We start from the raw sequence: 27554 nt of genomic DNA, 5'->3' as shown, positions 1-27554 counted from the left end.
ATCTTGGATTCCTCTATGCCCCTCTTCCCTCCATGTAAAGAAAACATCATATTTTCAGGTCTTAAGTTTCTGTTTGCCAGCAGAAGGAATTAGCATCTAATTTTTTTCATCAACTTTACCCAAGTTTTCCTTCTCATTTTCTATATGGTCTCTAATTGTTATTTGATTTCCTATTCTTCTAGGCAAATTTCAAATAGTCTGCCTGTAACCCTTAAAGCATATTTTATAAAACCAGTAGACAAAACAAATAAAATGCCATGTCAGGGGCACCAGATAGCCTTGGTCAGATTTTTTCAATTCTATGGCAGTCTCATTATTTCAGTACTTTTCCAACTAGCCATATACTACTTCTCACCATCCTCTCTTATTCCCACTTGTCCCATCGAGTATTAAATTAAATACTGATTTAATGTGGAGGATTTTGTCAAATTCTTCACTGGATTCCTCTCCTTCACCCTCTGCAACAGATATTAGCACAGAAGCTTCAGTTATCTTCAGGATATTTGTTTTGGTTATACTTATCATGAGCAGAGCAAGACTAGATGACCAAGTGTTTCATGAAATGGTTTTTGATCTGGTTGTTTTAGGGCATATAATAAACTCTTCATTATCTCCCTCATTTTCCTCTCCAAGGAAAATCTGCTAGCCCTTCTTCAATCTAGTTCTAACTCCTTTTATCTTGTTTTAGTTTATCATATGCTTACCAGTATTGATGTAGTTCACTTCTTCCAGTAGCAGTGAAATTGCTAGTCCTCTACTCCCTGTTCTGTCATCATTATTATGGAAGTCAAGGATAGACATTACTAAAGGCTATTTTTCATTTTCTTTTGTTTCACAGGTGATATGGCCAACTTGCTGATCATGCTGTTGGAATCCTTACAAAATGTTAAGTCATTAGAATTGATAGAGACAATAATTATCTAATTTAGCATGGTTCAGTATAATTAATCTGATCCTATGAGATGTTATGGGCCAGAACTTGAAACAAGGTACTAAGTGGAATTGAGGAGACAATGTTTAAATCTAGTTTAGAATTGATTTAATCCTACAACAAATAATGGTTTCCCAGTGATATAATGATTGGTGTGTACTTAGTGTACCGCATATAAGCAAGAAGCTCTCAGGGCCAGACATAGAAGCCCAGACAGAAACACAGAAGCCCACACAGAAGCCACGGGTTGGAGTTGAGCTAGAGACAGAAGCTGGAAGAGCTAAAAGACAAGCTGCAAGAGCTCTTGGAACCAAGGAGGGAGAGAGGCCTCTAAGAAAGCTACCTGGGCCTGAGGAAAGAGATAAGACTTAGAAGAAGAAAATAAACATTTGGATTTATCAACTGGCTGCATTTGAAGTGATTATTACTTGGAACCGAAACTAAGGCTGCCTCCAGAAAATCTCGTGATAAACTTGCTCCCAGAGATTATATATTATAAAAAAGAAGAGAACACCACATCATGCAGCAAATATAGTGGTAATACTGTTATCAGACCTCAAATACTTATTGCAAAATGCTAACTTACAGTCTTTGCCACGTATTCCAGGTAATAACAAGATTAAGTGTATCCCAAAAAAAGGTATGTAATTAATCTAAAAACCTTAAAAATGGGAGAGACATTAGCATCTATGGTTTTACCATAGATTTTCTACCTGGTGGAAAGGAGGCTCACACAGATAAGAGCTTATCGGTTGTTTTGAGAATCTTTTTTTTTTAAGTTCTTTTTTGGCTTTCTTCCATCTGTGCTCTACTTACCAGCAAAAATCTAACTGTTCCAATAAAAATTCATATTGGCAAGTAGGCTAAAAATTTTGATGGAACCTTATGTTCCTCCTCTAAAGAGCAACTAAACTATGGAGAAAGAACTTAGGACTTAAGAAACCTAACACTTATTTAAATAATAATTAGCATTAATGAAGCATTTTAAGGGTTGCAAAGTGCTTTGCATATAATATCTCATTTGAACCTCATCATAATTTTGTGAGGTGGGTGCTATTATTATCCCCATTTTACAGCTGGGGAAACTGAGACTGAGTAGTTAAATGACTTGTCCAGGGCTACAGAGCTAATTATTATATAAATTAGGATTCACATTCAGGTCTTCCCTATTCAAAGTCCAGTGTGCTATCCACCATTTCCTATTTTGTCAGAAGGAATTTGGCTTTCTGTCAATAAGAAGTTACTATACAGTAAAAAAATAAAAAAGAATTTGGCTTCAAGTTTTCTTATTTTCATCAGATTTTTTTTTTTTGATTTACGATTTCTAAGTATTGATTTTAATCAATTTATATCAAATTTTAGTCAATTTTTATCAATTTTTAGTCAAATTTTAATCAATAATAATACTTTTCTGTTATTTCTTGGAAAGGCTCCCCTTTCTGCTTTGTGTAAGAATTAATAATAGCTAACAGTTTATACACGTCAAACACTGCGCTATTTGAGGCACAATTATTATTCTAACAACAACCCTGGGAAGTTGTCACTTATTCTCCCATCAGCTCTGGGATCCTGGTATTATTATCCTGATTTTACAGAGGAGAAAACGGAACAAACTAAGCTCCTCAGGATCACATAACTAGTATAACTGTCAGGGCTATTTTTTTTTTTTTTTTTTTTTTTTTGGCCAGGCAGCCCAGCGCTCTACGATTTTTTTTTTTTTTTTTTTTTTTTTTTTTTTGGCCTGGGCGTCACCAGATAGCCCCGGTTCTTTTTTCAGGGACTTAAAAATAGCCCCGCGCCCCGCCTCCTTCCCGGAGCACCGGTCTCAGGAAGCAGCACGTGGGCGGGCTGGCGCTAGAAACCACGCCTCCACTTCCCTTCACCAGCCCCGCCCCTTCCCGCCCAGCTTTTCCCAGACCCCGCCTTCGCCCAGGATGCACCTGGTTGAAAACAAAGTCCCACGTGACTGGCTGCGCTCTGAGGCCATCATGGCGTCTCCCAGTGGGAAAGGATCCCGGGCGTTGGAGGCTCCCGGTTGTGGCTGCCGGCCTCCGTCCCGGGACCTGGTGGATTCGGTGGAGGACGCGGAGGGCTTGTACGTGGCGGTTGAACGGTGCCCTCTGTGCAATACCACCCGCCGGCGGCTGACCTGCGCCAAGTGCGTCCAGACCGGCGACTTCGTTTTCTTCGACGGCCGGGACGGGGAAAGGTAGCGATCGCCGCTGCGGCCCTCAGGGGCGCCCATTGTTTTCAACTGGAGTTTGCCCTCTACCCATCCCCCCCCCCCCCCCCCCCCCCCCCCCCCCCCCTGCGTAACTACAGCCCTGCCCATTTCCCATTCTCCCCACTCTTCACGAAGCGCTAAGGTCTCCGAGGGAGGGATGATGTGAGTGCCTCTGTACGTGGGGCGGGTGGGTGTGTTTGTGTAGATGTGTGTGTCCGTCCCGGGGCCGGTCGTGTAGGCTTGTGTTCTCCACCTTGCCACCCCGTGCCGCGAGTTAAGTTAAAGGCCGCGCGTTCCACTCCGTCTCTTCGCGCGGACTCTGTTTCGGCTGGGACTTCTGTAAGCACCCAGAGGTCAGGGTTAGAGCTTCTCTGGGGGGGTCCTCCTCATCTCGTGACCTGCTGAATCGGACTCCCTGTGGACTTTCAAGTGTTGCTATTCAAACGCTCCTCTTGCCTCCTCACTCCACCACCCTCCCTTTGTCTTCGAGCTTCTTCCCTACAAAAAAGATTAGAATGGTTGGCGGCAGAATTTCTGAGGTTAGTTGGGGATAAATAAGCGACCCAGGTGAGGCAACGTAAACAACTAGAAATCTAGATCGGTAGTGTATGAACTGTGGTGGTTTTCTGTCTTGTATTTATACAAATTCCTTCGGACATATACGCTTTTTAGCCCACTAAAGTAGTAGTCTACAAATACTGATCGTATACCTTCATCAATTAAAAATATAAAGCCTGCACCCCTATATATGAAATTTCACATGTTAGACCTTGAACTGAAATTTTAATGCTGCCTTAGACTCTTGATTAGTTGTGTGATCTTGTGCAAGTCACTTGCAAGTCAATTCCACAGGCCTTGTTTTCTCATCTGTAAAATTACAGATTAAATAGAGCATCTAGTTTGTTGTGTTGCAAGAGTTGATAGGTAAAATACTTTCAAATATCTTGGCACTATATAAATGCCAGCAGTTAATTTTTTTTTTATCAATTATATTCATGTGCTGTTGTACTAACATAGTAAAGCATGTTTTAAAAGTTTTTAAGAAATGAGATATCAAACTAAACAATGTAAAATACTTTTGTTATGTGAGAACAATGTTTTTTTTTAATGCTTTTAAGATGAGCATTTTTATGTGACATACACAATTTTTTTATTATAAAAGATTAGCTTTTAAGCTTGCTAATTGTTTTGGCTTCATGGTGTCATGAACTAATTTATCAAGTCATAATACACCCTTAAAAAGTGTTTTTTTTATTAGTGAATAGAATTAAATCCATATTTTGAATCCTCTTAGTGGCTTTTGTCTTATTTTTTTTGTCTGACTTCTTATCGGATCTGATGAGATCATTTTCAATCTATAATATGACTTGACAGAGCTATTAAAAAAAGGATTAGAAGTGTCTGTTCTTCCATTTGCTTTTTTACAGTTTGTGCTTGTATTATTATTAATATCTTCCAGTGTCCCTTTGGAATATTTCTGAGGTGTTTTTTTTGGTTTGTTTTTTTTTTCCTTTTTTTTTTTTTTTTTTTTCCTTTTTTAAATAACTATTGACAGAACCCATGCCAGGGTGATTTTTTACAACATTATCCCTTGCACTCACTTCTGGTCCAATTTCCCCCCTCCCTCTCTCCACCCCCTCCCCCAGATGGCAAGCAGTCTTATGCATGTTAAATGTATTATAGTATATCCTAAATAAAATATATGTGTGCAGAACCAAACAGTTCTCTTGTTGCTCAGGGAGAATTGGATTTAGAAGGTAGAAATAACCCAGGAAGAAGAACAAAAATGCAAGCAGTTTACATTCATTTCCTAGTGTTCTTTCTTTGGGTGTAGCTGCTTCTGTCCATCCTTGATCAATTGAAATTAAGTTAAATCTTCTCTTTGTTGAAGAAATTTTTGGTTTGTTTTTTAAGGAAGCTTAATACACAAACCAGATACATTGCAGTACACTAAAGGTAATGAACAGGTTAGATTATCACTGACATTTCTGAATCATGAAATTTCTACTCTTCCTTCATGTGGTTACCTTGTCTTGTCTCTGATTGTTTGACATTCTGATTGAATGAAAGCACCACTGTAAAGTTTAATGTATTTATTTTACTAAATCAGAGTATAAATAGGTATAGTATTTTCTTCCTTTTTCTACTCCATTAAGTTTATATACCACACTTTGGAGACTAATGTGCTAAGGTCCTACAAACCTTTATGAAGACAGTGGAAGAAATTTGACTAGCATATAAAGTGACTTTTATTTGGCATCTAAAATGCTAGTGGAATCTCTTCTGGTTCCTTATGTTCCTCTGATATTGGTTAAATTCAGGCCATTCAATCAGCCAGCAAACATCCAGCTATGTGCCAAGTAATATACTAGGTACTAGGATCAAGGAGCTTATCTTCTGCAAAGGGATGCATAAGTATTTAAAAGTATTTGAAAAATTAATACAAAAGAAATACAGAATACATTGGAAAAGAGGGCACTAGAAATTGGGGATAAAGAAAAACTATGTTTTTAAAGGGAGATAGGTGACACAGAAGAGTACTGGGGGGAGGGGGGGGGCCTGAATTCAAATTCTGCCTCAAGCACTAGCTGTATAATCCTCTACAAGTTGTTTAACTCTCACTTAACTCTTTTAATACTTAACTCTTCCCTCAGTTTCCTCATCTGTTAAATGACCCGAGAAGGAAATGGCAAACCATCCTAGTATCTTTGCCAAGAAAATCCCCCAAAGAGTTAGAGTTGAACATGACTGAACAATGTACATTAGGTGCTACTTGAGTTGCCTCGTAAAAGAAGAGATTCCAAGTGACAGGTGAGGATGAGGTTACTAGGCCAGTCTTGCTGAACCATTGAATTGGGAATGGGAGTAATTTTTGATGAAGCTGAAAATATAGGTTGTGAAGGGTTTTAAAAGGCAAAGTGTTTATATTTTATTCTTGAGGTAAAAGGTGCTGTTGTAGTTTCTATCAGGCAACAAAATGTATAGTCAGATTTGTCTTTGAGGAAAATCAATTGATCATCTCTCTGAAGAATGGATTAGATAAAGAGATTTGAGATAAGGATTCCAATTAGGAGACCATTGCAATAATCTAAAAGTACTATGTAAAATTTGCTGCAATTATTATTATTGCTATTTTTGTATTGACCGCACTTACTGTACTTTGCACAAACTAGGTGCTTAATGTGTACTTAATAGAATTTTTTAAAAATCCAGTTTCTCAAGTTGAAAGCAAAGCAATGTCACCTCTGTCTTAAAATTTTCATTACTTTTACCTAATAAGAATGATACTTTACCTATATTTTATGAAAGATAACACAATCCTGACCCTTCAGAGATTGATGGCCTAATATGATACACTAGACTTTTAAAAAAATCTGTTTGTATATGTTTTATAATGGAGATCCTTTACCATCATGTTACATTCTAAAAAGTGCAGGAAATGGGTGAAGAAATTTATCAATTTGAAAAGATGTCTGTGTCAAATTAAGTTGAACCCAAAGTGTTTGAGAGAAATCCACTAGATTAATGAGCAGTTAATATTTTACTGTTGGAAGTAATGCAGCCTAATGAATATGGAGATTTTCTTGCTGTAATAAAAACTTCCATGGAAGGAATTCCAGGGTTTAAAAATTTTTTAGATTTTTTTATTTATTGTGGTGTTTCCTGTTAAGAGTAAAACAATATAGTACCTTATATTTGCATGGTGCATTCTACCCTGGCCATTTTTCCTGTGTTTTTCTGAAATGGAGCTAAGTTTCATTTCTTAAGAGCATTGAGATAATCCAGAAACAGAAGAGTGTGGAGAATGCCAACTTCACTCTGATGGAAATTTGAGTTTTGAAGATAGCTACATGGTAGATCTTATTCCTGATGAGGGAAAAAAAAATTGGAATAAATCTAGAATTATATTTCTTTTTCATTACAAGGAACCAGGTTGTCCTAATATTCTCTTTTAAAAATAATTTTTAAAAAAATTTGTTTTTCAATCAGCAAAAATATGTCCATCCCCTTTTGAGAATACACACACACACAAACACAACTGGGTAAAGAAATATATTACACTCAATAGGGAAATAGTAAGGAATGGGAAGAAATGGGTATTAGAGAGAAAGTAGATTAAGGGAAGAATTAGTCCTAAGAAAAACATACTCTTTTTAAAAAAAAAATTATAAGTTTTTATTGACAGAACATATGCACAGGTAATTTTTACAACATTATCCCTTGTACTCACTTCTGTACCAACTTTTCCCTTCCCTCCCTTCACCCCCTCCCCCAGATGACAGGCAATCTTTTACATTTTAAATATGCTACAGTATATCCTAGGTACAATATATGTGTGCAGAACTGTACAGTTCTCTTGTTGCACAAGAAGAATTGGATTCAGAAAGTAAAAATAACCTGAGAAGAAAAACAAAAATGCAAGTGGTCCACATTTATTCCCCAGTGCTCCTTCTCTGGGTGTAGCTGATTCTATCCATCATTGGTCAATTGGAATTGAAATAGATCTCTTTGTTGAAGATATCCATTTCCATCAGAATACATCCTCATACAGTATCTTTGTTGAAGTATATAATGATCCTGCTCATTTCACTCAGCATCAATTCATGTAATTCTTTCCAAGCCTCTCTGTATTCATCCTGCTGGTCATTTAAGAAAAACATCCTCTAAGGATGTTAAAAATATTCAATAAGTATTTCAAGTATCAGCTGCTCCCCTTTCTCCCTTTATTTGCATAGATGTCTACTTGTAAATTCTTATGTATAATAATTTACCCAATTTACCCTAATGTTCCTTTTTCTTTTACCACCCTCCCTCCTTCAGATATTCTTCTGGTTTCTCTTTCCATTCTACCAGAATTTGTCTAATTAGATCAGATGATCATAACAATCAGTAGAGCTTTATTAAGTTTCAGGCCCTGTGCCAAGTGCAGAGCATGCAAAAAGAGACAAAAGATAGTCCCTGCTTTAAAGGAGCTTACATTCTAATGAGAGAGACAACATGAAAACAAATATTTATAAAGAAAATTTTATACAGGATAAATAGGAAATATAATTGGGTACTAGAATTAAGAGGCATTGAGGAAAGTTACCAGTAAAAGGATGTTAGTTGTGACTTAAAAGAAGCTAAGGAGGTCAATCTTGAGCATCTCTGTCACCAAATAACCAAAATAGGAATTTCAAAGCATAGCAGGTCTGTTCCAGCTGGCTGATATAGTGTGGCTAAGATCTAAACAGCTAAGAGCTCTTTTAGTTAAGAGCTAAAAGCCAAAACTAGATTAAGAACTTGCAAAGCTTTGAGACAGGCCTCAGACTGAACTTAAATGGAGACCCTTGCTCTGTTCCTAGGATTGGTACCACACTGCTTGCAATGTATCTTATCCATTTTAGGCTCTTCCTTATGGATAGTTTCTGCCTCTGCCATATAGACCTTTTCCTGAGAATTTCTTTTCCATTGTCCCCCATTCCCAGAAGAAAGTAAGAGAGGACACTGCACCTGCACCATAATAGGGTCCCTCTTGAACCACCAGGACTCTAATTATGCAGTCCCACCTGATCTTTGCCCTCACCTGGGTTACCTTTTATTCCTGAGAAGTTTCATTGGGTACACGTTCACCCCCTCCCCCAGATACCTTTGCCTCCAGGTGTTTCCACTCCCCCACCTCTCATAGGACAAGTGGACAAGTGATCTTGTCAAGCACCCATCTTCCACACCATGCTCAGCATAAGGTTCCCACCTCCTTTCACAGGTCATCTCTCTTTACCCACAGGAGTAGTCATTATTGGAACTCTTTTCCACCACCAAATCAAGGTCTTCTTTCCCCTTCCTTTTCAGTCTTATCCCACTCCTCATCACCCATTTTTATGTAGGCTCTTTTTTAGACAGTAAGGTTTACTGCATTCCCTTCATTGCATCAGTTTGACCCCAGTACATCATATATATCACATCCTCTATAAAGTTCTATTCTTCTCCCCTTCTCCTGTTTTATGTACTCTCATGTTGTAATATAATCCCACCAAAATTTTTTGATTCATTTGTAGGCAGGATGTAGTGTACACAGTGCCCAAGACCGAACTTATACTAGACTTCCTTCTTCACCTGTTTTTTTGTAGTAGGTTTTTTTGCAATAAGTTTGTGGCTGTTAGGGTACTTGTCATTTTTGTTGTTTAGCAAGTAAATTCTGACTGGGGTGGGGGGGAGTGTAAAAAACTTGTTTTATTGAACATTTATCTTTTTAAATTTAATGTTAAGTTCAGATTTTCAGGGTAAGTTATCCCGGGATGCATGCTAAACTCCATTGCTTTTCAGAAAATGATGTGCTATTTTCCTTTGTTTTCTGGTGTGCTCAGGATAATCTTGAATTGAGTTTCCTTAATTTTGTTTTATGAAGGTTTGTCTCTCGACTATTTGCAGAACTTGACTTTTAATTGAATTGTAAAATGTGACCACTCTGTCTTGGAGTTTCTACCCTTAGTTTTTTTGTTTGTTTTTTGAAAGTGATCTGTGAATTTTTTCAATTGGAATTTCATTTTCTATGTTCACAAGTTTATTGTGGTGTTAAGGTTTTTTTGACTTGTATTCATCCCAGAAACCTATGATCCTTAAGTTGTTTCTACCCATCCTGTTTTAAAGATCAGTATCTTTTGCTTTTGTAGTGAGAAAATTATTTTAATGTTGTGTTTTGCTTTTCTATTTCTAGATTGCTCTTAACTTTTCTATATTTTTTACTCTCAGCATCTTCTCTTTTATTTCTTTAGTGAGACTTGCCATTTCAGATTCTAGTTTTTTCTTTCTGCCCATTATTGTTGCTGTGCAGATCATCAATTCTGCTCTTAGAATTCTGATTTCTCTCTTGAACTACTCAGGTATGGTGTATTATGGTTTCATGTCCTCACATTCCATAGAATCTATTATCTTTGTTTTGCATAATTTACTTATAGATGCCTGAACCCATTTAGTACATATGTATGGAGGGCACATTTCTATCTTTTGTTTACATTTTCCCTGTCAATTTATCTGTTTATGTTCAAACAGGCAGTAACTAACTGACTAGACTGTGATCTTGCAGGAAGTAGAGAGGTTCCTGGAGGCATGATGAAATCCAACGGAGTACAGTCTGATGGGGAATGTTTATAGTTTGCATTATTTTGCAGACCCTATCATGCCTAACTTATTGTCATTTATAATCTTTTTAATATGTTGTTATAGATTGCTAATATTTGCTAATATTTTAGTATCAGTCTTAATTAGTAATATTACTCTATAGGTTACTTTGCTTTGTCTTTAGTGTGGGCAATACTTTCACATTTCTTAATTTCTGGTAGGAATACTTTCCCTTTTTTTTTTGACAGTTTGTTTTATATTGAAGTTAATTGTTGAATGTTTCAAAGAATTCTACTCTAAGTGCCTAGGTTTTTTTCTTTAAGCATTCCTTTATAGCCTATTCAAATTCTTTTTTCTGAGATTTGGCAATGTCAGTTCTCTGTTGTATTTTTAATCTAGTTATATTCTTTTTGTAAATATTCGTCTTTTGTATATAATGCTATATAAATTACTTTTGGAACAAGCAAAAATTTCCAGACTGAAAATGTTCTGGGATATCAGTGGTCATGAATTCTTGTTTCTATTGACATTAGGCTGACATAGAATATCTTACCTTGACCAGATGAAAACAGATTGAACTATTTTTCCTTTTAGTTGAGATTCAGGCTGGAACAACTGATTTAGGAATCAGGAATCCTGTGTCACTAAGTGATCTTAGGCAAGTTGCTTCATTCCCTTGGACTTTGGTTTCATCATTAAAATGTGAGAGTTGAATTAAAGGCCTTTTAAAGGCCTTCAAGCATTAAAGATTCTATGAGATATAGGACTACATTAGTTGAATACTAATTTTGCCATGCAAATACATTTTATTGCTATTTTTTGAGGCAATTCTATAGTTTTTAAGAATGGCCCTTACTCCAAGGAAATATAGAAAAGTTCTAGCTCTTAAATTGGAATACAATCTGTGATGACTAGTGCTGATGATGTGGGGAATTAGGCCTTTCAAGGATCAAACAGTCCCACAATGAAGCAATATTAATTGTACCAAAGTGCAAAAGAGTGTGACCAAAAATGAAAAATTATTGCAAGAGCTCATAAATTCTTGGTACAAGCAACAATCTTCAGAGGAATCTTGCAGCTGGAAGAATTGTTCCTGTTTCCTGTAGAGATGGGCTTAGATAGCATGAATTTGGAAGAGCTGAGAAGAAAATCATTTTAAAACAAACATAGGTATATTAATCATTACTATGAAGAAAAGACTCTTGCTATGGGTAACACAATACAAAAACTGAAGTAGTGAATATTGATAAAAAGGAATTTTTACATTAAATTCTCCTTGGCATTCAAGGCTGTACCAGTACCGCTTCAAAAGAGCAACTGGGTCTGTAAAATTTGGCTATGTATTTTCATTAGACCCCTTTCATTGGATATGTATGTGGCAGTAAAGTATCTCCCAAAAAGCGTCAAGGACTTTTTTCTTTTTATTTCTACTAGGACCAAAAATTTTATTTTCATTGAAAACTTGATGAACTTGATAAATATATTGATAATATTGAGAAGCATAATTAATTGAGAATTATGGAAATTCCTAAATGATGATGGCATATGCTACAGTATGACTTTATATCATATCAGTGTGAAAAAGTAAGAAATTCATACAGGAGGTGGATACAAACAAGCTTCAATGCTACAGCTTTTTAATGGGTTAATCTTTTCAATTCCAACGGCATTGAAGCATGTTTATAAGCAAAGTTAGGTTTTTTAAATTGACTGATTCAAAAGTACCTGAGGAAATATATGGTTTGATGAATTAAAAAAAAGAATACATGTTAAAATCTTGTGAACTTTATACCAAATCATGAAAAATAAGAGAGTGCAACACAAGGAGAATACATTGCACTTTTAAAAGTTTTTTAAGTCTATAAAAAGTTGTAAAATCTGCTAAATTATTTTATTCTGTTATCTTGATTTATACAGTGTTATAGGTATCAATTTTGTTGGAATGATTTAAACAAAATAATTGTTAATAATTTTCTGTGGCTAATTCTTTAAAATTTTTATTTTAGCAATTTCTTCAGATTAACTATTTTATCAATATAAATTATTAGCTCATTCTTAATTCAGTGAGTTTTTTGATTTGTTGGTTTTCTAGTATTTTAGTTGTGTTCCCATTTCACTATTCTTTCATCATTGCCTTTTTTGTTTTTGTTTTTGTTGTTTTTGGTGAAACTGTTGCCAGAAAGAAGCACATTGAGTTCCCCAACTAGTTTTGTTTATTTTTTCCTGTTATTTTAATTAAATATCTCCATAAGTACTTAGATGCTGTTTCTTGGTGCCCTTTTTTATTTTTTATTTAAAGTAAATGATAACTTATTTAAAGTAACTGATAATGATCTTTTTGTGCTTGGGGCCTTGAAGCATAATGTTTTTCTGCATCTCTTTTAGTTCTAATTTAATTAATCTCTAATAATTTAATTTAAATTTAAATAATCTGCTAATCTCTATTTAATCATAACTTTATTGTGTTGCATTATCTAAAATTGTAGGTTAATAGATTTAGAACTGGAGAGGATCTTATAGGTCACCAAATTAGGAGGAACTGAATCTAAGTGGTTAAGTGACTTGCTCAGGCTCACATAACTATTAAGTGTCTGAAGAGTCCATCATCCTATTCACTGTACCATATTGCTTTTCTTGCTTTTCATCTGGAGGGAAGGGTTGGAATTGGCTCAGGCCTAGCAATCTCAGAATATGACAAGATGGAGAGCAGTTCACAGGAGTGGACAGGGGAACTCTGCAGGAGTAGTGATTCAGGGATCTGGGGATTTTTTTTTTTTTTAAACTCATTTGAGGCATACTAAATTGTTTCCTGTTAACTTTCTTTTTTTATCCTGTGTTAGTCTTTAAGTCATGCGTAAATGGAGGAGTAAAAAGGCATTTAAGCTAAATGTGCTAAGCATCCTAGCAGCTAACTTAGACAGTCCTTGAAGGGACTCAAGGCAATCAAATATTAATAAAGACAACACATGAAGACAACATAGACATAAAGACAACACAGAGAGTAGTGGCAGGTGGGAGGAAAATGTCCAGGAAATTGGCAATAGCCTAGGCTCTGTGCAAGAAAATGCAAATGTTCATTTATAAGTCTCCAGGATCCCAGGGGTAGGAGAAAGATGGCTAGATTTGGAAATGACCAAAAACTGTATTTCTTGTAAATAACATGATTTGATTTTGCTGCCTTCTTCCATTTCATGGTTGTTGTAAGAACGCCACTGACTCGTCCATTGCAGGAAAGATTTATTTTACATTTTTGCAAAATAGATGCCACGTCCAAAAGTGCCTCGGCCCATGAGACAGAGTGTGTGGACCCTGGAAGAAAAGAGATAAGGGCAAGAGAGAGGGGACATACAGAAGGGAGGCAAGACAAATCCATCTGATCAAGCCTCATTTTAATGGGTGCAATAGTACAGATATATATATATAGCATAGGAAAGGAGGCAGTGTTGTGCAAACACAGTACATTGTGGGGGTCCTAGACAAAGGGTTGATATCCTGCCCAAGGATGAGCTGCTCAGGTGTCTCTGGTCGTAGGAAGCTCTATGATGTAATTAAGGGATGCCTAGATATCTGCCTATTCAAAGTTAGGGCAATGCTCGGTCATGTAGGATGTGATTAGGAGATTCCTATTCAAGGTCTTTTGGAATGTGGCCTTATGTGGCCTTAGATTAGTGCCGGCTCCCCACACAAAAGTAGCATTTTATTTCCTGTCCTGAAGCACAATTCCCTCCCCTTGATATAGTGCTAGTGGTAGTAGAGAGGTGTGAAAATTGAGGTAGGAAATCCCCTCTGGTTGGCACAGGTCTAATGTGAAAGAATTCACACCCAAAAATCTGAGGCAAAAGGGAATTTTTATTGGCAGCTTTGCTAGGAAGACATAGACTTCTTAGTGGCAAGGTCCTGTCAGGAAAAATGGCAAAGGTTAACACTGAGAAGAGAATATCTTCACAGTGGACAAGAGTCCTGGCAGGCAGCTTGAGCAAGAATCCTGGCAGGTAACTGTGCCAAGAAGAAAGCAAAGCAAATTCCTGTTTCGTATTTCAGCTGAGATTTGAAGTTCAAAGTTGTTTTTATTAGGGGTCTGAAGCTAGGACTTCCATTCATAACTGAATGAGAATCCCTCAATGTTGTATATGCCCCCAGGCCTAGATTTCCAGTGGAAAAGAGAATACTTATCTTGGAATTTCAAGCCACTTTATGTGGGCCCTGATGTCCAATTGAATGTGACCACTTAAATTTAAGCTACTGAGAGTGGTGCTGGGCTAATTCAGCTTGATAGATTTCCAAGTGAATGAAACCATTTATCTTTATTCCCTGAGGGCAGGCCTCTCCCAGGGGAGAGTTTCTTAGAATTGACCTCCATTGCTTCCCCCCAAAAGTCAAGGGGGACACAATTTGCATCATCCTGATTCTCCATTGGATTGGATATTACAGAAGTTACATGACATGAATCTCCACCCCTTATTACATAGCCAATCCCTACCTACTCTGAAGGAGCTTCCATTCCAGAAGGGGGAAGGTAATAGGAGGGCTGGGGGCAAAGAACTAAATATTATTTTCAAATCTCAGGTCACCACCCTTCATTATAGAAGTCACTGCCCCCAAGAAGTGTACATTTTTTTGGGAGAAGATTACCTAATCTTCACCTTTGATTACTACTTTTTCAGTTTTACAGCTTATTCCCCTAACAAGGACTCTTTGATCCAGGGACACTAGTCTCCTAACTTTCCTTGAAGAGGATACTCTATCTCTCAGCAGTGAGATGACAAGTAAAGGCTTTACAGATTTAAAAAGTGCTATATAAATACTCAACATTTAGAACATGTCTGGTTCAGACTGCTTAATAAATGCTTGTTGATTGATTCTAAGGCTGGATTAACCAGCTGGAAAATTCGCGCGCTGGCTTAGAGCTAACTGCCTTGGCTGGCGCATTAAGTCAAAATGATGACTGTCCATATAGGCATTTTATATAGTGTATAACGAGATGAATCGGCCAAAATCCCAAATTCAGAAGTAATTGGCTGCTGGCATTAAGCAATGACACTGGTTATCATGCATTGCATTGTTGACTAACCTGGGATAAGTATTGAGGTGCTAGTTATGCCAGAGGGTTGGTCTGTGTTTATTCATTTTTGGTGATGAGGACACCTGAGTTGTGCAAGCCCAGAAAAACAGTTTGAGGAAGGCAAGGTGCAGCAGGGTACATCAGGGCACAAGAATAAGTTTGAATCACAAAAGAGACAGTCTGTCAGGAGCTGAATGCAACAAACATTTATTAGACCCTTCCGTTGTGCAGGGCACTGTAGACACAAAGTTAAAACAAAAAAACCGTTTCTGATCAAGGTGGAGATACACAGAAGAGTGAGCATAAGATTGCTTGAGAAGAGCAGAAAATACAAGAGAATTGGGAAACATGGCTGAACTGAATCTCCTGAGAAGTGGAGAGAAGAACTTTGGTGTCTACAGAGACAAAATGTTAAGTTTAGGGAGTAGCTGTAGGCCATTGTGATTAGAATATAGAGTGCATGATGAGAAATAATGTGAAGTAGTTCTTGAGAAATAGATTAGAGCCAGATTGAGGAGGGCTTAAGTGTTAAGGTTTTAAGAGTTTGTATTTTTGTCCTAAAGTAAGGGAGCCATTGAATATTTCTGAGTTAGGGGACTGATTTGGTTAGATTTGTGCTTAAGGAAGTAGCTTTTGTGAAAGATGGGTTGCAAAACAGATTGATAATTGTGTGGTACAGCATTTAATAAAAAAGCTGGAGAGACATCTAGAAGCAAAGCAAAGTTTATTTTACATTCGTTCTCAAGAATCGGGTGTCCCACCCATCGAGCAGACAATCGAAGGGAGGAACCACTGTAGGGGGCAGGGTCAACACTTTTTATCCCTAAAGCAAATACCCCCTCCCACCACTGACCCTCATCCTTATTGGCTGAGGATCTTACATTCTAAACGGCGGGAACTACCCAAGAAATTGAACTTGACCAATAAGTACATAGTTGCCCATATTTGACCTAACAGAAAGACACTGATGTCATAGGAGGATAACAAGGGGATTTAAGTATGCCCTTAGGGGATAGCAGGGAGGGAACTTAAGTATGCCCTTGACTTGATGCTTAAAGTCCTTCAGGCCTACTCAAACTTTGAAATAGATGAAGCCTTACTCGATTTTCACAACTATCTTGAAAGATCTCACCTCCTTCATAATTAAATAATGATTATGAGAGCATTTATATAGTGCTTTAAAGTTTATTTATAGTTTACTTACAACCTTGAAAGAGAGGTTCATGTCATTATTTTATTTTACAAATGAAGAAAATGAAACAAAAAGTTTAATGTCTTGCTCAGCCTCACACAGCTAGTGTCTGAGGCTTGATTTGAACTCAGATTTTCTCAATTTTAAGTCCAACATTGTTTGCTCTGTGTAACACCTTTACAAAACTTAAGTCTTGAGAGTTGCCTATAAAGAAGGTAAGTGATATGCCAGAGTCAGAAAGCTATTATGTCAGAAATAGGGCTTGAACCCAGGTCTTCTTGTCTTGGGGGATGATTCTCTCTTCATATTGTCTTATATACAATTACACAAAAAATGATTAAAATTACCATAATGCTATTAATTGGATCCAATCAAAGTTACTTGGCAGTTAAAGTATTCTGCTTTCTATTAGATATCACAAGTCTTTTTTCCCTGGTATTTGACTTATTTAATATTTTTAACATTTTAAGATCTTGGAGAACTGGGAACCATGTACTTTTAGACTTAAAACCACTGAGCTTCTATATTATATTGGCCACAAGATGATTCATAGAATCATGGAGTTTATTCTAAACTTTGACAGGTCATCTAGGTTGAAATTTTCTGTCTTGAACTCATTTTGATTTCAAAAGCTTTTAAACCATTTGACTATAAAAATGTATAAAATCTGGTTGATGCCTGTTAACTGTTTAGCTTTGCTTTTTAGGCTGATATAGGTTTTGTTTTTAAACAAAAAAAGGTTTTCTCTTTTATTAATTTTTTTTTTTTTTTTTTGCTTTTTTGCTGAGGCAATTGGGGTTAAGTGACTTTCCCAGGGTCACACAGCTAGGAAGTGTTAAGTGTCTGAGGTCAAATTTGAACTCAGGGCCTCCTGACTTCAGGGCTGGTGCTCTATCCACTGCGCCACCTAGCTGCCCCAAAGCTTTTTATTTTTCTCAAAATATCCGTGGACAGTTATTTAACAGTAGCCCTTGCAAAACCTTGTGTTCCAATTTTTTCCCCTTTCCCCTATCCCTTCCCCTGGATGACAAGTAGTCCAATATGTGTTAAACATTGTAGAAATATATGTTAAATCTAATATATGCATATATATTTATACAATCATCTTGCTGCACAAGAAAAATCAAATCAAACCAGAAAAAAAGATGAGAAGCAAAATAAAATGCAAGCAAATAACAACAGAAAGTGAAAATGCTAAGTTGTGAGCCAAATTCAGTTCACACAGTCCTCTTTCTGGGTATAGATGGCTGTCTTCATCACTAAACAATTGGAATTGGTCTGAATCATCTTATTGTTGAAGAGAGCCACATCCATCAGAATTGATCATTGCATAATCTTGTTATCCTGATCTTCTGGTTCTGCTCATTTCACTCAGCATCAGTTCATATAAGTTCTCTCCAGGTCCCTCTGAAATCATCCTGCTGATTGTTTCTTATAGAACTATAATATTCCATAACATTCATATACCACAACTTATTCAGTCATTCTCCAATTGATGGGCCACCATTCAGTTTCCAGTTTTTTTGCCATTACAAAAAGAGCTGCCACAAACATTTTTGCACCTATGGGTCCCTTTCCCTCCTTTATGATCTCTTTGGGAGATAATCCCAGTAGAACACTGCTGGATCAAAGGGTATGCACAGTTTGATAACTTTTTGAGCATAGTTCCAAATTGTTCTCTAGAATGGTTGGATCTGTTTATACATTGTTCTACCAACAATGTATCAGTGTCCCAGTTTTCCCATATCCCCTTCAATATTTATCATTATCTTTTCTTGTCATCTTAGCCACTCTGAGAGATGTGTATCTTAGTTGTCTTGATTTGCATTTCTCTGATCAATAGTGATTTGGAGCACCTTTTCATATGACTAGAAATAGTTTTCAATTTCTTCATCTGAAAATTGTTCATATCCTTTGACCATTTATCAGTTGGAGAATGCCTTGAATTCTTACAAATTTGAGCCACTTTTCCATATATTTTAGAAATGAGGCCTTTATCAGAACCTTTGAATGTAAAAATGTTTTTTCCAGTTTTGTTTGAACAAAACCTTTTAAATTTAATATAATCAGGATTATTTTGTGATCAATAATGAGCTCCAGTTCTACTTTGGTCACAGATTCTTTCCTCCTCCACAGATCTGAGAGGTAAACTATCCTTTGTTCTTCTAATTTGTTTATAATATCATTCTTTGTCTAAATCATGAACCCATTTTGACCTTATCTTGGTATACAGTGTTAGGTGTGGGTCAATGCCTCGTTTCTGCTATACTAGTTTCCAGTTTCCCCAACAATTTTTGTCCCATGAACCTAACCTATTACACTGATTAACTAATCTATTTCTTTATTTATACCAAATGCTTTTGGTAACCGCTGCGTTATAATATAGTTTTAGATCTGGTACAGCTAGGCCACCTTCATTTGCATTTTTTTTTTCCATTAATTCCCTTGAAAATCTTGACCTTTTGTTCTTCCAGGTGAATTTTATTGTTATTTTTTCTAGGTCTGTAAAATAGTTTCTTGGGAGTTTGATTGGTATAACACTAAATATATAGATTCATTTAGGTAGTATTGTCATCTTTATTATATTAGCTAGACCTATCTAAGAGCACTTGATATTTTTCCATTTGTTTAGATCTGACTTGTTTCTGTGTGAAAGTTGTAGTTGTGTTCATATAGTTCCTGAATTTTCCTTGGCAAACATATTCCCAAATGTTTTTATGCTATTGATAATTTTTTTTTAATAACTTTTTATTAACAGAACTCATGCCAGGGTAATTTTTTACAACATTATCCCTTGCACTCACTTCTGTTTTGATTTTTCCCCTCCCTCCCTCCACCCCTCCCCCAGATGGCAAGCAGTCCTATACATTATTTACAGTTATTTTAAATGGAATTCCTCATGGTATCTCTTGCTGTTGAACGTTGTTGGTGATGTATATAGAATAGGTATTTTGTTCAGTACGTTGAAATTTTTAAGGCATAATTTCTGGGGAAACCTATTTGCCATGTTGGTCCAATATGTGCCATAAAATATCCCTCTAAATTCTCTTTTTTTTTTTTTTTTAAGCTTAAACATAATTCTTTTCAATGATTAATTCAATATAAACTAGAACCCTTCTTTCAATCTATATTTTATTTTTTATTTTGATGTGCCTATCATAGAAACTAATTCAATTAAAATTGTTATGAACTTAAATCTTTTTTGAATGGAAAATATTGAATCCCTTAAAGTAAACTTGAGGTGTTAGTAGTGGTTTGGATCATATAACAAATTTAGTTACTTTTAATATAATCTTTTCTAAGATGAAATTGCTGAGATTATCAGCTTTTAAGAGTTCATTTACTTTTTTAAACTTAGAAAGTATATAAAACAGAACAATTTTTTTGTTTTGTTTTTTTTTCAGGTTTGTAGACAAGAAGGAGAGGTTAAGCCATCTTAAAAGCAAGCAGGATGAATTCCGAAAAGAGTAAGTTGGTTATTTGCAGAATACTCATTTGCCATTTGGCAAATTTTGTTTATATGTTACATGATATGCAGATGTGCCTTTTGAATGTGGTGGTGGTTGATCTGGAAAAAATGGTTTTTCTCTACCCATTCCTAGAAGTGTGTGTTTTGGGAAGTAGGATCAAAATATGGTTCTCTCTCTCTAAAGACTTTAGTTTGGAGAAAGATTGGACAGCTAGTAAATCTTAGAATCATGTCTGTTGTATCAGATCTCAGAATGATTTGAGGGTTATTAAGCAAAAGCTAGTGGTGGCTAATCACAATTATTTTTCCAACCTTATCTTCATTAATTTCCTACATGAATGTTTGTCTTCAGTTAAACTAGTCTACTCAAGAATTCCTTAAATTGGAGTATTAGTCTCTTTTTCAATAATAATTCTATACCTATATTTCAGGATAAATGGTTGGCATTACAGTGGGTTGTATTTTATTTTATGGAACAATTGATAGATCACTAAGTCTGTCTAGCCCCAGCACTTACCAGCAGTGTAATCCTGGGCAAATTAATCAATTAGCCCTGTTTCTCAGTTGCGTCATTTGTAAAATGAGCTAGAGAAGAAAATGGAAAGTTATTGCCGAATTTTTGCCAAGAAAATTACAAATGGGTCCACAAAGAATTGATGATACCAAAATAACAACAAAATTTTATGCATTTAAAAGCATTGTTCTAAGAAGAGAGCCATAGGCTTTTACTGGCTTGCCATAGGGATCCATAACATTAAAAATAGCATTAAGAATCCCTGAGTCAGCAAATACCTTTTCAGTTTTTGCATATTCGTGCCTTTGCTTATATTTTCCCCTCATGATATTCTTTACCTATTTTTCACCTGTCCAAATCCTCTCCATTGTTCAAGGACCAACTTGTTTCTTCATGGAAAACTTCTAGCCTAATATCTTCTCTTTTCTGAATTCAGAAAACTATTGTATTTTTTGCAAATCCAAAAAATTGTAAATCATTGATGATCTTGACATTTCTTTCATAAGAATGGGCCAATTTTATATTCATTCCTTGTTTTGATCCGATATTTGATTTTAATTCCACATCATCACTTGTCTTCTTCATTATGATTTGAAATGACTTTTGGTTCCAAAAATGCATCTTCAAATATTAGCAACTTGCCACTCTTCTACATATTGCAGAGATTATGTTTGCTGAAGGTATTCTCAAAGGAATTTTTTTAAAGGGGTTCCAAAAATGTTTTGAATGATGATACCATCTCTAGACTATGGAAAAAGCCTCCCAAAGTAATTGCTTTGAAGAAGACATCTTTTTTTTTTTTTTTTTTTTTTTTTTTGTCAGTTTAAAAATTGGCCAGTAAGGAGTGGGATGGGGTAAAGGGAGGGAGAAAAAAATTTGGAACACAAGGTTTTCCAAGCTTGAATGTTGAAAACTTTTTTTGTATGTTTTGAAAATAAAAAGCTTTAATTTAAGAAAGTTTTTTAAAACATTTGTTTCACTTTATACTGTTAACACTTAAAATACTTGTTAATTTATTAGCTTTTCATTTGCTTACATACAGAAACTGCTCAGTAAATTAATGGGAAAAAGCTTATCTAGTAGGTCAAAGAGAATTAGTATTGCAGGTGATGGTTTTTTAATAAGAGAAAGTTGGGGGGAGAAGGGGTGGGAAATAAGTGAGAGAGATGAGAGCTGGGGATTACAAAGAATTTTGGGAGGAGAATGTGACCAGGGAGGAAGGTTTTATACAAATGAATCTCTACTGTTCTAGGCTCCACTGCAGAACAAATAAGCAAAAAAGGTTGTTTATTTTTTTTGACTCTTGCTCATACCAAATGATCAAGCATTCTGCTACAATTTTTTGTAGCATTTTTGTACATTTTGCCTTTGCAAAACCTAGTGTTCCAATTCCCCCCCTCTTTCCCCACTCCCTCTCCTAGATGGCAAATAGTCCAGTATATGTTAAACATGGTAGAAATATATACAACTTCTTTTATAAGACTTTTGTGTTACAAATTTTTTTCCTTATCTTCCTCCTCCTAAAGACAGCAAGCATTCTGATATAGGTTAAATATGTACAATTGTTTTAAACATATTTTCATATTTGTAAATGTTGTATAAAAAAAAAATCAGACCTGAAAGAGGAAAAAGCACAAAAAAGAAAAAAAACCAGCCGACCAAAAAAGTGAAAATACTATGCTTTGATTCACATTTAGTCTATATAGTTTTCTCTCTGAAAGCCAATGGCATTTTCCATCACAAGTCTATTGGCATTGCCTTGAAACACTGCATTGCTGAGAAGAGTCAAGTCCATCACAGTTGATTATCACGATCCTGTTGCTATTATGTACAGTGTTTTTTTGGTTCTGCTCACTTCATTCATCAGTTCATCTAAGTCTTTCCAGCCTGCTCATCATTTCTTATAGAACTGCAATAAACATAAAAAAATGTTCTTCTTTGAAAAAATTCTGCTTCCTTCTGGTAAAATAGTATTTTATAGTTGACGTTAATGTTTGTTTTTCTCCTTTATAGTGTGCTTAAGGCCATTATGGAAGGAAAGTGGATAACAGATCAGTTGGTGAGTTGTGGAAATTTTTAAACAAATTTTATTTTTAAAAATTGAAATTTTTTTATTTAATTTTTTATAATCCTTTAAATTTGAGATTTCATATTTCAAGGCTTTTTCTTTTTTTAAATCAGGATAGAGCCTGAATACTCAATCTTTCTACAAGGGAATCAGCTGTGTTTTTATCACTGAATATTTTTCTTATATATTTGAATATTTAGCAAAAAGAAAAACAAACAGAAACTTCAACATTGCTTCTTGAGTGGTTTATCATATATTTTCCTTCTAAATCAAAATAAATATTTGAGTTACTTTTTAAATATTTATCTACCTTCAGTAAAGAAAGTGTTTTTCTGTTCTTAACAGAGAGAGAAAATTTAGAGCTATTAGTGTTCGATTCCTGCACCATTTTGCTATAATCTCTTGTTACTAATAAATGTTTTTTCAAAGTTGCTTCTTAGTATAAATACCTTTTTAAGTGTAAAATACTTTTTAAATGATTTTCTGTGCAGAACTGTCTTTTTAAAATATTTTTAATGTATCTGTAATTGTCCTTATGAAAATGTGGAACTTTTTTGATTTTAGAGGATGGCTACTCAACTTCAGTAAAGCTTTTTTGATTTGTTATAGAGTATCTGATATTGAGTATCTGGGAGATTTTAACACTTCCCAGAAATACTCCAGCCACCTGAGACTTGTTCCATTTTGGGAAATTTTGTTTAAGAAGAATCATTTCCAAATTAAGAGATTTTTATTCATCATAAGATTTGAACTTCTCAAATATTTATTATGTGTTATTTTTTCAGAGATGGAAAATAATGTCCTGTAAATTGAGAATTGAACAGCTGAAACAAACAATATATAAAGGAAATGAAGAAATGACAAGAAGTAAGGATTTTAACCCTAATACTTATATCAAAATTGACTTGCTTTTAAAAGACAAACTCAAGTAGTATATTCTCCTTCCCTTTTTGGTAAAGTGTTCTGGTTATCTAGATATTTTGATTGAGGTGATTGTAATAACAACAAGTTGAATTGAAAATGACCTTAAAGGCCATCTAGTCCAAAATCCTGGTCAAAAATCACCTCCTCAATATTCCTCCAAAATGATATGTAAAGAAAATTAAGAAAAGACAAAAAGTAGCAGCTTGAGTCCAGTTTACATAAAAATTGACTTGATGTTAAAGGACAAACCCAAGTCATAAAAACTTCTTCCTTGGGTTTTTAGTAAAGTGTCTAATTGGAAATTTTAATGGAAATAGCTGCAACGACAAATTACAACATAAAAATAACAATAGAAGATTAATTTTTTTTTTTTGGATTTAAAAATAATTTTATTTCTTACTCTTTTGATGTCAAGGACCCTTCATTTTGTTCAGTTGATGGGAAATCTGAGTAGGCAGCAAAGAGGCATGGGTCCTGCTCATGCCAGATGATCAAACATTTTGCCACAGTTCTCTTTTGTCATAATTTGTCCTTGTGAATTCATTCCATAGATCTCTATAGGCCTCTGGATTATTAAAGACTTAGCATATGGTTCCATATAGAAAAATGGAAATGACTTTAAAATTGTCTACTCAGTTCTAGTTTGAATAAACTATTGTCAGGGATGTTGTAGACAAGATTTCTTTCAGGTATGGAATGAATCCCAAGGATCCCTTAACTATGAAATTCTTGTCTCATGAAATGTTTTTGTAAAAGTAGGATTGTTCGGTCATAAAAAAGTGTTTATAGGGAAATTTCAGGGATCCTAAAAAAGCATCATGTGTTGTGATCCTGTCACCACAAATGTGGTCCACCTCAGTTTTATATCTATATCTATATCTTATGGAATCAATTTGTTGAGATTGTTCATTTGTTACTTGATATTTGCTAATGATCTAGTTTGCTAGGGTTCTATAGAATGTGAATACAATGAAGTCTTGATTCTCCTAGAAGCTTGCATTAAAGTTGAGGTTTAATGAGGCTTATTTACATAACTTGTCCATATAACGTAATGCTAACATGAATAAATTTTCAGTCATGTTATGACCACTGAAATAGGGAATTGGTTGAACTTAGGTTTCCATTAGTGTGGAGAACTTCAGTGAGGAAATTTCCATCACTATTCAAAATTACATGTTCTGCAACTTAGTCTTAGAAAGTTGCCTTTAGCACCAAAAATAAGTTACTTGCCCAGGATATTTTGGCATTTTGACTCAATGTATCAAGGATTTGAAGAATTTCAACCCAAATCTTCATAAGTGGCATTGGCTCTTTATTTAGTGTTGGACAGATTAAAGGTATTTATCAGTTGAGGAGAAAAAGAAACCTCATTAAGAATGGGTAACCACTGGCATGCAGAAAAAGAAAAGGGAATTTAACGTCTCCAACGGCTGGAAGGATGCATAATCAGAGTTATAAAGAAAGTGCTTATGATATTAGAATGGCCATACATTTTAAATTATACTAAGAAATCAAAGTAGCTATCACAAAAATGTCTAGGGATAGTAAATTAAAGAATGGGACAAAGTTAAGATCATAAGATTAAATTAAATAGCCTAAAAAGGAACCAAGTAAAATGAGAACAGAAAATCCCAACATTTGGAGAACTTGAGTAACAATGTTGTTGACAAATGCAAAAAGAAAGATAAAAGTAATCCAACTGAAGCAATTTCTGTAAAGTTCCTTCTGCATGCAAGGCAATCAGAAATCTGTATTGAACTAAACATGAGAATTCAGTGATTTCAAATAGCAGAAGTGATTTTCATTGTGTGTGTTTTTTAAAAATCTCCAAATTCAAGTAGTTTTACTAGCCAGCTTGAGGAACACAAAGTCTTACCTCTGATTCTATAGACTTTTTCAAGAATTTGATGTGAGATAAAAGTAACCTGAAAGACCAATTAGTGTAATCTTTATATGAAAAGAAACCAACTCTGCAACAGGCCATAAACTAAATCATCATCCAGCCTTTTCTTAAAATACTATTTGAGCATGGCACACTGCCCCACTCTCTACCCCCTTTCTGAAGCAGTCCATTAAACTTTTGGGTAGCTCTAATTGTTAAAATGTTTTTTGCCTTACATGGAGCCTAAATCTGCCTCTTTAAAATTTCCTCTTTGTTCTTATTTCTGCTTTTCTGGTGCCAAGCAGAACAAACTTAATCTTTTTTTCCCTTGGACATTGATTCAGAATCAGAATAATTATCATGTCCAAGTATTTTCTTCTCTAGGCTACACATCTCTAGTTCCTTCATCGATACTTAATCTTCTTCCTAAAGTGGAGCATGCACTCTAGGGCAAGGGTTTTTAATCTGAAATCCATTAAAAAAAATGTTGATAGTAATTGTAATTGGTTTTCTCTGTAAACCTCTCTTAATGGAGCTTTATAAGGTGACATTCCATTTTTTTGGTCATCATGTTATACTGTTAACTTATTTAGTTTGCTTTCCATTAAAATCCTGAGGGTTTTTTATACAGACTATAGTCTAGATTCTATTCCTCATATTATATTGGTTGATTTTTTTAAAATTTAGTAGGTTGTTATATGAATATTTATTCTGTTTGATGTATTTACAGTCTTTCTAGTTTGGTAACCTGAGAATTTGATTCAAATAGCAATAAACACAGGGCCAAGCAAGTTCTGGGGCTTCTACTTGAGACCTCCTTCCAAATTGATAGTTCCTCATTATTGACTTCCTTTAGGGTGTGGTCAACTTTACCCAATTGCATATCTACTTAATTACTCTATCATCTAGCCTCTATCTTGTCCATAAAGCATAGTATGAGATACCTTGTCAAATAACTTGACTAAAATTTAAGAAAACTAAGTGGTTTATCTAACATATCAATTTAATATCCTTGTCCAAAAAAACCCTAAAGAATGAAAGGTTATATTGACAGACTTTTTCTTGATAAATCTGCTGCCTATCTTAATTGCAACTTGCAAACTGACCCATAATACATTTTAGAATTTGAAGTTTACGCTCTTCTCCCTTTAAAAAACCAACATTTGCCTATCTATAATCTGATGTTATCTCTTCCATTCTCTGATCTTTCAAATATCCTTCATAGCAATTCATCAATAATATCTGGCAGTTTTTTGTTAGCTTTTGGATTTAGTTTGTCTGGACTTAAGTGATTTGAACTTATAAAAGTCATCTAAATTCTCTTATTATCTATTTTGACTTATAACTTCCTGTTAACTACTTTTGTGTTCTGTCCTTTGAAGGCTAAAAATAATTCTACTTGATAGAGTAAAAGCTAAATAAAAAGTGATTCTTCTCATCCTCCATGAGTTCTCCATCCACCCATCCCCCAAAAAATAATTTTTTGTTGTCGTTAGTGATGATGACATCACTCACTTCACATGAGCACTCCTTAAATTACTCTACCAGAGTTGTGCCACAGATTTATATTATCTTCACATTGTGTTTTTGTTCTCATTATTAATCTTTAAATTGTTTCATTTGTTTGCTTTCATCTAAGTCTCTTTAGAGAGTTTCCTTTTTCTTTCTCATTAGAATTACGCCTATTTGCATTTACACAATTGTGAACTTTTCACTTCTTTTGGCTGGTTTGCTCCATGGCATTTTGCACTATGAGACACAATTGATAGTTTCTCTTAATAGCTTTGAAATGTATTTGCCTCGCATTTAGAGTTATATACCAGTCTTTTCCCAGATTTTCTTTCCTTTATCCAAATTTCAAAATAGGAAGGTAATATCACTCAAAGATTTCTGCTTCAGTAACTTATGTCACCTTCTTGGTCCAATGTCCCTCATTGGCTCTTCCACATTTTAAAGTTGAATTTAGGTAAGAACTAAACAACTGCTTTACTTTGGTAAAAAGGTCTAGTACATCTTAATAGTTAAATCTCTGTTTCAAATCTGATCTGTTTCCCATACCTATTTCCTTCTTCTTTTCTGTCATATACTTTTACAGTAATGACTGTTCCTATTTATTCCACTGATCGATATTCAGATGTTCTCTACCATGCTTCCATCTGGTTCTTAAACTTTCTTTCATGAAAATAC

At 35.1% G+C, this 27554-nt stretch overlaps 1 protein-coding gene across 1 annotated transcript in view; it reads left to right on the top strand.

Moving 5' to 3' along the window:
• The first annotated feature begins 2843 nt into the window (after positions 1-2843).
• ATG14 (autophagy related 14) overlaps positions 2844-27554 on the top strand; it is a 44765-nt gene continuing 20054 nt past the window's right edge. The window contains exons 1-4 of the mRNA XM_003756304.4: positions 2844-3140; positions 19915-19977; positions 22507-22552; positions 23347-23428. Of these exons, the coding sequence (XP_003756352.2) occupies positions 2866-3140; positions 19915-19977; positions 22507-22552; positions 23347-23428 (466 nt within the window). The 5' untranslated portion in view covers positions 2844-2865. The remainder of the gene's footprint in view (positions 3141-19914; positions 19978-22506; positions 22553-23346; positions 23429-27554) is intronic.

The sequence above is a fragment of the Sarcophilus harrisii genome, chromosome 2, assembly GCF_902635505.1.
Source record: "Sarcophilus harrisii chromosome 2, mSarHar1.11, whole genome shotgun sequence".
NCBI lineage: Eukaryota > Metazoa > Chordata > Mammalia > Dasyuromorphia > Dasyuridae > Sarcophilus > Sarcophilus harrisii.
The sequence above is the reverse complement of the archived record's forward strand: the minus strand, read 5'-3'. Positions and strand labels throughout refer to the sequence as shown.